At 47.0% G+C, this 12,725-nt stretch overlaps 1 protein-coding gene across 4 annotated transcripts in view; it reads left to right on the top strand.

Moving 5' to 3' along the window:
* The first annotated feature begins 2,349 nt into the window (after positions 1–2,349).
* Positions 2,350–12,725, top strand: part of pcdh10b (protocadherin 10b) — a 71,836-nt gene continuing 61,460 nt past the window's right edge. For all 4 annotated transcript variants that reach the window (XM_037077957.1, XM_037077959.1, XM_037077960.1 and 1 more), the window contains exons 1-3: positions 2,350–5,440; positions 6,500–6,558; positions 6,866–6,972. In XM_037077957.1, the coding sequence (XP_036933852.1) occupies positions 2,927–5,440; positions 6,500–6,558; positions 6,866–6,972 (2,680 nt within the window). In that variant the 5' untranslated portion in view covers positions 2,350–2,926. The remainder of the gene's footprint in view (positions 5,441–6,499; positions 6,559–6,865; positions 6,973–12,725) is intronic.

Raw genomic sequence — 12,725 nt, forward strand, 5'->3', positions numbered from 1 at the left:
TTACATAAATACACTGGAATATTTACATTTACTGAGGAACACACTTGCTGTATCTGCTGCTGCAGCACAGGGTGTGTGATATGTACAATAACTCAAGTTCATAAAACCTTAACCCTAACCCAACCATGCATAGAAAATACAAAATTCAGACCTTACAGAGCTTTACTTGCATAATCGGCCTAGTTTGATTCCTATTGTAGCGCCACCTAGAGGTGAATGACATCACATCTCACAGCAGCGTTGTAACTGATGCTTGATGGCACCACCCGAAATTGTTATCACTTGAAGTGATATGGTGGCATTTTATTAATGGCCACAAGTTGGTGCCACTGGTACCATGCTTTTATATGTTGTGCACATGCTCATAGAGAACTTATGTAAATATATATTCATACTTGCAGTGTGGTGGTATGTACACAATACTAAAATGTGTGTGTGTTTTTTTTTTTTTGTTGTTGTTCAACGGCTCAGTTGTGTATTATTCTTTGATCAATACAAATTAATGCCACAAATGTGTTTTTTTAGCTTATTGCCATATTTGTTAAGCTTAATGTTGCACTGTTGTTCTTCTTAATATTAGCAAGTCAAGATATGATAACATCAGAATCATTTTGATCAGAAATCACCATTCTTCAGTAGACATGCCTACGTCTATCTTTAATGCTCAAACACCCAGGCAGCCGCCAACAGCTAAAAAAAGATATTCTTCTAGAATGTTTAAAACACTTTGACCTGCTAACCCCATGCATATGGTTCGGACTTCCCAGAGCTCCGTAATGAACCTGATTACATCAACATGTTCTGCTGCTGATTGGTCGTGGATGCCTGTAGGTTCTTCCTCTGAGCAAACAGGCAATGGTTGTAACCAAAGTACTTTTATTGTTCATGTTCAATGGATCATATATTTCTCTGAAAAAAGCCACCGTTGCTTCAGTGTCCTCTGTTATGATTGAACCTTTCCTTTTATTGTCTGAACGCCACTGGGCGCATCTGCATGGTCAGTACACAAAATATATGATTACACCTGTCTTTCATGAATTACACCAAGTATAGTATTATATAGAGGTAAAGGTAGTATAGTATGCTTTTTATCAGGGTATGCTTGATAAGCAGCTACAATACTCAGATGAGGGCTAGAATTTTTTTATTTTTATTTTTAACTTTACTGACAGTGATATGTTGTGGTTTCTTTCTTGCGACAAATGTTCTTAATGTAAGTTGCTTTGGAAAAAAAGGGTCTACTGATGCCCGAAATTTAAATGTAACTGGCTCAGATTGGTCATATGTGGACAAGCATCCTTGTATAAGTGTAAAACAAGTACATTTTTAAAAAAAAAAAAAATAAATAACTGTCCCTGATGTTCTGCGGGAGCTCACAATAAAATAAACCACATTTTGACCACAAAAACACATTTCACCCCCCCTTTAAAAAAAAATGAATAAATAAATTCTAGTTTATTCATCCATTCTCGGATGAAGCAAATATAAAACGTCAGAATCAAATGAAGGCACTCAGTCATGACTACAAGCTACAACTGGGGAAAAAACAACAAACATGTTGGAGGTGTTAGAGGGTTTAAGGCAGAGAGAGAAGAAAGTGATTCATTCTTATTTGCGGATGGAGGAGAGGAGAAAAGGTGTGAAGAGGCTTAAGTGTTTTTTTTGTTTTTGTTTTTTTTTCTTTTTAGTGGGAATCAGGTTTCTGGTTTGCAGCTCCACCACTAGGGGTCGTATGAGGTCCGCGGATGTGACGCTCCTGCTTGTCTCTGCTGTCACGCTGCCGTCTGGCTGGGGGGACAGTTATTACCGTTACCTCTACCGGGCGCAATTATAACGCACAGCCTTAAGAGCAGCGCACGAATGGCGAATGATTCACTGCATACATATCACAACATTTGCATGCATTAACCCGGTTCGCCCACCCCTGTCCTGGGGCCTTACACGGGCCCTGCCACCACGTCAACAAGTCCCCCCACTCCGTCTAATTACACACTGGTTCATTACATGATGCGCTTTATATCACAGGTAGGTGGTGGGAGTGGGGGTGGGGGTGATCACAATCTGGCAACTGAGGGGTTAAAGTCATAACAGTCCAGCCTCGACGCTCCTTGTCCCTCTCTTCTTCTTCTTCTTTTTTTTTTTTTTCTTTTTTTACGTCAGATACATTAAAGAGGAGGCCGGTCCGAGCTGATGGGGAGGCAGAGAGACACAGAGGAGCGGTGAGGGAGACATGGGCGGGGCGCGCGTTGAGGGGCAACCCGGCGAGCCAATCAGGAGAGAGCCCCCCGCATGATTTACAGCCGCGGGGGCTGAGAGGGGGAGGCGCGATGCGGGGAAAAAGCAAATAGCTGAGTGAACGGCGTCAGTAGAGAGTGGAGTGGAGGTGACCGCAGTGAGGGAGCAGAGTGCCAGGGAGACGCACAGAGACAGAGCAGGAGACAGGGAAAAGTCCCGCACTTCTTCTCCTGATCAGGGACCATCACAGTGAAAGAAGAAGAAGCAAAGAAAAAAAAAACACATCTTCTTTTTTTTTTTCTTGTATGGATTATAAATTGTTTTTTCCCAACTCCTCTCCAGATTGGTCTCATCACTCCGGCAGCGCAGCGCTTCGTTGGAATGTGCGCTGTGTTCTCCTCCTGAAGAGCAGCACGGCGGAGCCACAAGAGGAGACAGCTCGAGCAGTCATTAAAACTCCTCTCAGAGATCAAAATGCCTCTCTTTTAACTGGACACATTTCTCCGGACGCCTCAAACATTTTTGGAGACTTTTACGCATTTTGGAGACTTTTGCCTCCCGACTAAATGGGTGTTTTAAATTGACATTTTTTTTGTCCAGTAACAGAGGATAATATAATTTATCATCTTTGTTTTTGTTTTGCTTTTTTTATGTTTCAGTTTTTTTTTACCCAAGTGCACTTTTTCCGGCGATGATTGTGCTTTTGATCCTCCTGTGCATCACGGATGGAGTGCTCTGTCAGATACGCTACTCTGTGCCGGAGGAGGCGGACCATGGCACCTTGGTGGGGAATATCGCCGAGGACCTGGGACTGGACCTTACCAAACTGGCCTCCCGCCGCTTCCAGGTGGTGCCCAGTTCTCGGACACCGTACCTGGAGGTGAACCTGGAGAACGGCGTCCTGTTCGTGAACGAAAAAATCGATCGGGAGCAGATTTGCAAGCAGAGCGCCAGCTGCCAGCTCAACATGGAGGTGTTCTTGGAGAACCCGCTGGAGCTGTTTCGGGTCGAAATCGAGGTGGTGGACATTAACGACAATCCCCCCAGCTTCCCGGAGACAGACATCACGGTGGAGATCTCGGAGAGCGCCACTCCGGGCACCCGTTTCCCTCTGGAGAGCGCATTCGACCCGGACGTGGGCTCTAACGCTTTACGCACGTATGATATCACCACGAACAACTACTTTTATCTGGACGTGCAGACCCAAACGGACGGAAACAAGTTCGCGGAGCTGGTCCTGGAGAAGCCGCTTGATCGGGAGCAGCAGGCGGCGCACAGGTACGTGCTGACCGCGGTGGACGGCGGGCAGCCTCCCCGGACAGGCACCGCGCTGCTGGTGGTCAAAGTGCTGGACTCCAACGACAACGTACCGGTGTTTGACCAGCCCGTGTACACGGTGAGCCTCTCGGAGAACGCACCGGTGGGGACGCTGGTCATACAGCTGAACGCCACCGACATGGACGAGGGATTAAACGGGGAGATAGTTTACTCCTTCAGCAACCACATCTCCAGCCGCGTAAAGGACCTGTTCAGCATAGACCCGCGCACCGGACGCGTCGAGGTGCGCGGAGAGGTGGACTTCGAGGAGAGCAGCCTGTATCAGATCTTCGTACAGGCCAAGGATCTGGGGCCAAACGCCGTCCCCGCGCACTGCAAAGTGCTGGTTAAAGTCAACGACCTGAACGACAACGCGCCGGAGATCACCTTCAGCACTGTCACCGAGTCGGTGAGCGAGAAGGCGGCTCCCGGGACCGTCATCGCGCTGCTGAGCGTGACGGACAGGGACGCGGAGGAAAACGGACAGATTCACGTGGAGATCCTCGGTGACGTCCCGTTCAAACTAAAATCCTCCTTCAGGAATTATTTCACCATAGTGACCGACGGGCCGCTGAACCGGGAGCAGCTGGACTCCTACTCCGTGACTGTGGTTGCGCGCGACAAAGGGACGCCCTCGCTCGCCACCAGCAAGTCCATCCGAGTCCAGGTGTCGGATGAGAACGACAACGCGCCCACATTTACGCAGCCCATATACGATGTGTATGTGACGGAGAACAACGTGCCGGGGGCGTACATACACGCCGTGACGGCTCTGGACCCGGACATCGGTCAGAACGCGCTCATCTGCTACTCAATATTAGAGTGTGACATACAGGGCATGTCGGTCAAAACCTACGTGTCCATCAACGAGGAGACGGGCTACCTGTACGCACTCAGGTCCTTTGATTATGAGCAGCTGAAAGATTTCACGTTCATGGTGCAGGCCAAAGACGCGGGCACCCCGGAGCTCTCCTCCAACGCCACGGTCAAAGTCATCATCGTGGATCAGAATGACAATCCCCCCACGGTCCTGGCGCCCATAGGGAAGAACGGCACAGCCAAGGAGCCCCTGCCCCGCTCAGCCGAGCCGGGCTACCTGGTGACGCGCATCGTGGCCATGGATGCTGACGACGGCGAGAACGCACGGCTGTCCTACAGCATCCAGAGGGGCAACGAGAACGGCATGTTCAGGATGGACTGGAGGACGGGCGAGCTGCGGACGGCGAGGCGGGTGTCGGTCAAGCGCGACCCCCACCAGCTGTACGACCTGCTGATCGAGGTGAGAGACCACGGCCAGCCGCCCCTGTCCTCCAGCGCCAGCGTCCTGGTGGTGCTGGTGGACAGCGTGGCTGAGGGCCGTGGAGGTGGGGACCGGGGAGGCGCCGCTAAGGGGAAGGAGGGCACCCTGGACCTGACCCTCATCCTCATCATCGCCCTGGGCTCCGTCTCCTTCATCTTCCTCCTGGTCATGATTGTGCTGGCCGTGCGCTGCCAGAAGGACAAAAAGCTCAACATTTACACGTGTCTGACCAGCGAGTGCTGCCTGGGCTGCAGCTCCTGCTGCTCTCGGCAGGCCCGGGCCCGCAAGAAAAAGCTCAGCAAGTCGGATATCATGCTGGTGCAAAGCGCTGGCAACGTCAGCGGGGCCGGCACGGCTCAGGTCCCCGTGGAGGAGTCAGGGAGCTTCGGCTCCCACCACCAAAACCAGAACTATTGCTACCAGGTATGTCTGACTCCAGAGTCTGCCAAAACCGACCTCATGTTCCTAAAGCCGTGTAGTCCATCTAGGAGCACAGACACCGATCACAACCCGTGCGGGGCCATAGTGACAGGGTACACAGACCAGCAGCCTGACATCATATCAAATGGCAGCATTTTATCAAACGAGGTAAGAGTCCCTCTCATACCTACGGCTTAACCCCCCCTGTTCAGAGACCCCCAGCATGTCTACTACCCCCCCCCCTGCAAACAGGACACATGAAGCCTGCCTCCCCGTCCAGTTTAAATCCATTAACACGTGACACATTCAAATCAAAACACCTTTCATTCAGGGGCCATTTCCATCTTCTTTTCTTTCTTTCTTTTTTTTTTTTTGGTTTTATATTAAACCTCACCTTAGTGTCAGGCCAATCTGCCGCAGCATCATCTGAATGATTTCAGGGAAGGCGTCCAAGTAAAACAATGATCACACTGCTGCGGCTGACACGTTATCTGTGGCAGCCCGGACAGAACAGAGACTGCATGTTTATGTTGCAGTCCTCAAAATGAAAGAAAAGGAAAAAATAATCTTAATTCGAGAAGTGTAGGCACAACATGTACGGTGGGCAACAGAGGCTGCTGGTTGCTGTGAATGTCCGTGTGTGTGTGTGTGTGTGTGTGTGTGTGTGTGTGTGTGTGTGTGTGTGTGTGTGTGTGTGAGAGAGAGAGAGAGAGAGAGAGAGAGAGAGAGAGAGAGAGAGAGAGAGAGACCCTGTCCCTGGGGAGAGGTGCATTCGCATTAAGCAAACTGGTCACAAAGTTGCTGAGTCGCACTAGAACACAAATGCATGTCTTGGCTGTGCCAGACTGAATAGGTGCTCTACTTCATCTTGCGCCTTGGCAACATAAACAAAATACCCCTCCCAACACACACACACACACACACAAACACACACACCCTCCTCGTGGGAAAGCTCACCTCCTCAAACACACACACACACACACACACACACACACACACACACACACACACACTCCTCACCACACGTGTGATGGCTGGACACACACAGCTCAGGTTGGTGAACATCCACATTGGAACTGTGTGGGTTGCATCCTTTTCTTGCCCAGTAGTGCCGATGTTTTTCCTGTGCTCATCTAGCTGCTCAAGCAACACACACACACACACACACACACACACACACACACACACACACACCAAAACTAAAATAAACTACCCCTTCTCTTTCAGACCAAACACCAGCGAGCTGAACTCAGCTACCTGGTTGACAGGCCGAGACGTGTCAACAGGTAAATATGGAAGGAGCTCGTGGCTGCAGCCTCTCTTGCTGCCTACTCTGTCATAAACCTCTTATCTGTCCACGGCCTCCACATTACTGTGATGATGCTCTCCATGATGAGATGGGATCAGGGAAGATTAGAAAGAGGCTGTAATAATAATAATAATAATAATAATAATAATAATAATAATAATAATAATAATAATAACAATAATAATAATAATAATGGTAAAAATCACAACTGCTCTTATATGAAAAAAATGCCAAATGCATAAAAAAAAGCTGAGGCCTTGATTTCGTTCCCTCTGTGGTTGCAGCTCGGCGTTCCAGGAGGCGGATCTGGTCAGCTCTAAAGACAGCGGCCACGGAGACAGCGAGCAGGGAGACAGCGACCACGACGCCACCAACCGAGGCCACTCCTCTGGTAAGAGCTGGCTTCACTTTCACTGTACGAGCTGCTTTATTCTCTGCGACTTTGTATTTGATTTCTTTTAAGCGGCGTGCTCAGAGGGCAAATCAATGGCCCCGCGGCTTCCGTAGGACTGGAGCAGGGCGCTGCTGATTAGCATGTGGTTACTATGCCGTGCGTGTGCCGGAGCAGATCGCCCGGCCGACTCCTCCAGCTCATTGTGTAGGTTGGGGAGGAAGAAAAAAAGAAAAAAAAAAATGAGAGCTCATTTTAATAAGGGCTACCATCACACACAGCTGGAGTCAGCATCGCCAGAGACATTCCAGCGTGTCAGACAATCAGCTTTTATGCTGATGCGGCTGTACTTGGGAGACGTTCTGATCTCTCTCTGGTGACATGTGTCTTGTGACTTCCTGCCGGCCCTGAAATAAAATTATGAAAATGCTTGGGGTTGCTGGTAACACAGTGAAAACGCTCTCTCCGAGAGCTGCCTCCGAGCACTCCCCTACTTCTTATTGGAACGCGACTCGTGAGATTTGTGTTGTTGTCTTTTCGGACACATGGTGATTCGGAAGAAGCGAACCCCCCCCCATCGCCACTGTTGTCTGTAAATATGTGGCGGTGTTAATGACGAGCCCGCTCCCTGTGAGCTCAGTCACTTGGTGCTGGAGACCATTCAGTGAGACGCGATGGGCTTTTTAATGAGGCCTCACTCACACTGGAGTGCTGGGAAGCGGACCAAATAGGTTGCGGCCGCGGCAGACAACACGGCCGATTCATCCGTTCATTAAATTAATTAACTCTCGCTCGGCGCTCCCTCCCGTACTTCTCCCTTTCCTCCCTGACCACATTCTTCCACACCCATTCTCTCTCTCTCTCTCGCTCTCTTTTTTCCTTTCCCTTTTCTTATCTTACTTTCCTAAAGGAACCCATCTGAGCTCACACAATGGGGCCCCACTGAGTTATGAATGCTGGTTTTATGTCTTCATTCAGTGGCGAGCTCTCTTTGGACAGAGCCTGTCATCGTGTCTGGTTGCTCGCAGCGGGCCCCCCCTTGCCGTGCCAAATGGAGCTTGCCTGCCACTTCCACTGTCTCTCCAGCTATGCTTAGATGGGTTACAAAGACCTTCCGTAAACAGAAGCCCTTCAAGCTGAACCCCCACAGCCCCTGTTTTGGCTCTAATAAGCTCAGATTTAGAGCTCTGGGGCTGCTACCCATGGCTTTTTTAAAAAAAAAATTATTATTTTTTTTCACCACAGCAGAGCATTTTCACATTCAAATCGGGACTGAGCCAGCCAGCCAGCCACTTCATGTGGATGGACCTGTCCTATTTCAAGTGCATTAGTGTGCCATTTGAATGCTGCTCGCCAGAGTTCAGATTCTGTTGAAAGCAGCCACACTGTTTCACACAAGTCGGTAGGATTTCAATGCCATACTTCTCGGAGTCTAAACGCTCTTTCTCTCGCTCGCCACTTAACAAAATGCGTGACAGCATACGGATGTGGGATGCCATCCAACGAGCGGCTCCACGAGAGGCTTCGCTAAACAAAACTAATGTGATGGAAGAAAACGTAAAATGGCTGCGCAGCGAAAGGTCACCCGCGGGCCGGCCTTCACCGTGTGTGTGTTCCACAGCGTGACGTGAACCTGTTCTGTAACACGCAGCCCACGTGAAACGCCTTTAAAAGCTCGACTTAAACAGAAGGCCGCTGTACAGGAGCAGGTGGTAAATATCAGTTGCCTTTAAACGATTTTCCATTTCAAGTTCTGTTTGCCGGTGGATCAGTCAAGCGCATCGTGATTGCGACACAGTGTGATTCATGCCCGGCTGATGAATCGAACCCTGAAATCGGATTATGAATCTGAGCAGGCGATTGATTCCGGCTTCCCACGTGGACAGTGTCCGACAATCTGAGCTGCAGACGCATCTCGGTCGTGTCAGTTTCTCACGCCGCGCCGTGTGTGGAGCTGTGATGCAGTGGTGGCCCCTGCAAAAACTTCACTCCTGACTTTGAGTACCCTTGGCGCGGCAAATTGGATACAGTTACTTTGTTGCAGAGTTATCAATCAGCTTAGTGCCTTTAAACAGATTATTTGCTGTGCATTAAGTCTTTGTTTGATTAGGATAATTGATAGCGTGGCTTAGTGTCCCGCGATTCTGCTCCCACAATGCCGAGGGAGGAACACACAGGCTTTGCTCTGTGTGTGCTAATTGAGTTTGTCAGCGGCGGCCACACTCGAAACACGCCCGTGTTTAATAAATGCTAATGTTAAATAAACACGTGTCCATGTCATCCATCACAATGGCGCGTTAGCCTCTTCTGTTGCGTTTGACAGGGAGCTTCGTTTCTGCTGCTGGCTGCGTCGCCGTGCCAACTATTTCTGCTCCAGGCTGTGCGTTTTTTGTTGTTCCCCCCCGATCCAAACCGCCCAGTGTTTCCTCAAGGATGCGCTCCAGAAAGAGACCAGAAATCACATGTAATGGTGAAACAACAGAATATATACATCTTACCAAGCCACAGCTTATTTTATTTATTTATTTTTATAAATTCGGACTAGATTGTTGTAGATGTATGTAAATATTAGATTCAACATTATAGTACTAAAACTGTTACTACTACTGTGACCGCCACTACAGTGCTACTGAATAGTACTGTATTCAATAACACCTTTTAATGACCATTATTAATAAATGTCAAACTTAAAGTAAGCCAAATTTTAGTAAAAAAGTGCTTATTTGACTGTTAACAAACAATGACGTGCTTAATAAACCACATTTTAAGCAATAGTTTATTGTGAAGTTGCAGCTGATCTTTATAACACTTTGTAAATGCTTTATGAATACTGAGTAGTTCATCCATAAACATTATCTGTGTAACGATATTCACAAGCCTTTACAACTGCCCTTAATGAGTATTGTATAAAGTATTTCCAGGGCTCCAGGATGCAATTATTTAGGTTGCACAGCCCAAAATGTGTGAAGTGCAATGCAATAGTTTCATTGGTCACACCAGTGCAGGTCAGATTTAAAAAGAATGTTAAAACCTTTTTTTAATAAAAACAACTAGTCGTGTAGAGAGGTGCCTCTGAATAGATATTAAGCCGACAGTGGGATTTTATAAATCTTGGTGCACACATGCATTCTACAGTGCATGTCTTTGTGTGTGCGTGCATGCCTGAGACATCGCATCCTTAACCATAGTTAAACATGGAAAACATTAATCTGATCCTTTATTCATGTTTACAGTCATTAACATGAACTATGAAGAAACTAAGTTGAAATCTATGACTGGATGCACTTCATGTGATGGTGCTCGTAAATAAAAAGGTGAGTGGCGGAACAAAACGCAGATCGTTAATGAAGTAGGAATTAAAATAACACAATACGAAAACAAGTCAAATTTCCGCATTTCAAGTGTGACTCATTAAGCAGAGCTATGAGTGGCTGTGTGAGCCATAATTTATTCTGTGCCTCTCACGTACGTTTATTGTAATTTTATACAAATCTACTTTCGCTCTTGTATTCATATATTTTTCCCTAAAGTACCATCATTCACTTCAGCAGTTTTCGTGTAGTGTTTCATTTACACGCATTTTCACTTTTTGTGTCATATTTCATATATAGAAGTTTAATATGTAGCCCTGTAGTCTCACTGTTTACGTTCCTACCTATGTATGGAGGAGAAGGATGAATAACATATGAGAGGATAGTGGAAACACACGTCACGTCAGTTATTGAGCTGCAATGTGATTGGCTATGAAGCTGGAAGAGTTTCTTGTCCAGAGACCATCCTGCATTTATAATTGAATTATTAGTGACAAATTACACAACACTGCAGGCATCACATGGGTGCATGTTAGTCAATTTAATGTTGCAGCTGGTCCAAGTGGAGCACATTTTTAACTCTGCGCATGGCAGTGCTTCACATGACATTCAGCTTTCCTGTGTTTCATACAGTGTATAAAATATTGGCATTCAGTACAAGTGCTAAGTACAAGTAGCTTATTATTGAACTGTTTAAGCAACATAGCTCAAAATTGCACTTTCTGTCAGAGTCTGACTGATTTTGGTACCGATGCCAAAATTGCTATTAGGGAGTAACGACATTCAATATTCTTTTATAGTTTATATACACGCACTATAAACACAAACACACAGATTTCTGATGAAATGTGGCAATCATAGGTATATAATGGAGGCAGGATATTTGACATTTTATCAATAAACTTTACTGTCCAAAAATGAGATCAGTGCACTGAAACAATAAACCTCACTGGGAATCAAGCATCGATTAAAAGAAGTTTTCATTCAGCACGGCAACATATGTGCCGATATGATGTATCTATCAGGGGCCATGATCAGTCTCTGATATCAGCCCACTGAGATAGACAGTCTCTACTAACAAAATGTTTCATTAAATGAGAAGCAGACATCACAGAATCTTCACAAAGCAGAAACTGATGATTCAAATAACTAACCAGTTATGCAAACTGTCATAGGTTTATTTTCTGAGCGCTGTTTTCAACCATTTTTTGATCCTAGCTAGCCCCCACGAGGACTTCATCATAAATGTTTGTGCCACTTTCAGCGGCTGGGTTTTTTTTGTTGCTCTCTGAGTTAAAGGTCATTCTGTACATTCTGTGATGGCCACATTTCCTTGCCAATTAAATCACATTGCTCCTCTTCTGCTGCTGGACCTTTTTAGGACCACTTCTCTTCTCTTCCTTGATGGTCCCCTCAGGGACCCAGCTTCCAGTCCTGATACATGTGTAAAGTACATATTATCAATATAGCCAATGTCACGCACTTGGAGGAGATTAAGTCGAGGCGCTTATCCAGTTTTTTATCCATCCCTCCGCCCCCCCCCCCAACTCAACTCCACTCCCATCTTTCCCCGCTGCCATGATGAATTCCTTCTTACGCCTGCAGTTCACGTTATCACCGTGGTAACAGCTCGCTGATCAGTAATTCATTTTTCAGACCTCTGCATACCAATTACCAAATGAAGGTTATTATCGAGACTTTTACGTTTGCCCTGTGCGAGCGGCGTGCAGAATGATAAGATGAGGCATCAGAAGTAACGAGGGTCAGCGCTCTTCAAGATCGCATTACCCTCCCCTCCCGCTGTCTGCACGCTGGCCTCTCTGCTTGTTTTTGGCTTAGTGCAAGACATGTTGACACAGTTCTTTTTCATCCTGCGTTGAAGAGGAGGACAGATACTGTACTCTGCAGCTGGGCCAGGCCCACTGTTTGCTCTGAGGAAATGTGTTGGTGAGCAACGCGGTGGAGAGATAAGGGCATTACCCACAACCTTTATTCACACTTTAAGCGCGGCTCAGTCCGCGTTTGTGTGTGTGTTCGTGCAAAGGGTTCAGTTTTATAGCAGCATTTTTGTTTCCCTCTGATTCATGGAGACTGCCTAATGTGCCATCTAATGTTGCCAAAATAACAGGGAATATCAATATGTCTTGATCTGGCTTTGTGGCTGAAATTACTCACCCTGTCCCTCTGTCTCCCTCTGAGGATGTATATATACGAGTGTGTGCTTGAGTCTTATCTCGCTGACAGACTCTAAATGCCCCATTTCCTGTTCCCATTTTGAGAATTAACACAGCATCCATTTTGTAATCTGTGCCCTCCTTCCACTTTATTTTTATTTATTTATTTTTTTTTGCTCGGCACAGTGCAGCGCTCCCTGCATGTCCAAGGTGCAGTGATACAGTATGTCAGCAACCAGCATGCATTGTGGCTGCTCCCCCTGTCAAG

This window comes from Acanthopagrus latus, chromosome 18, assembly GCF_904848185.1.
Source record: "Acanthopagrus latus isolate v.2019 chromosome 18, fAcaLat1.1, whole genome shotgun sequence".
Taxonomy (NCBI): Eukaryota; Metazoa; Chordata; class Actinopteri; order Spariformes; family Sparidae; genus Acanthopagrus; species Acanthopagrus latus.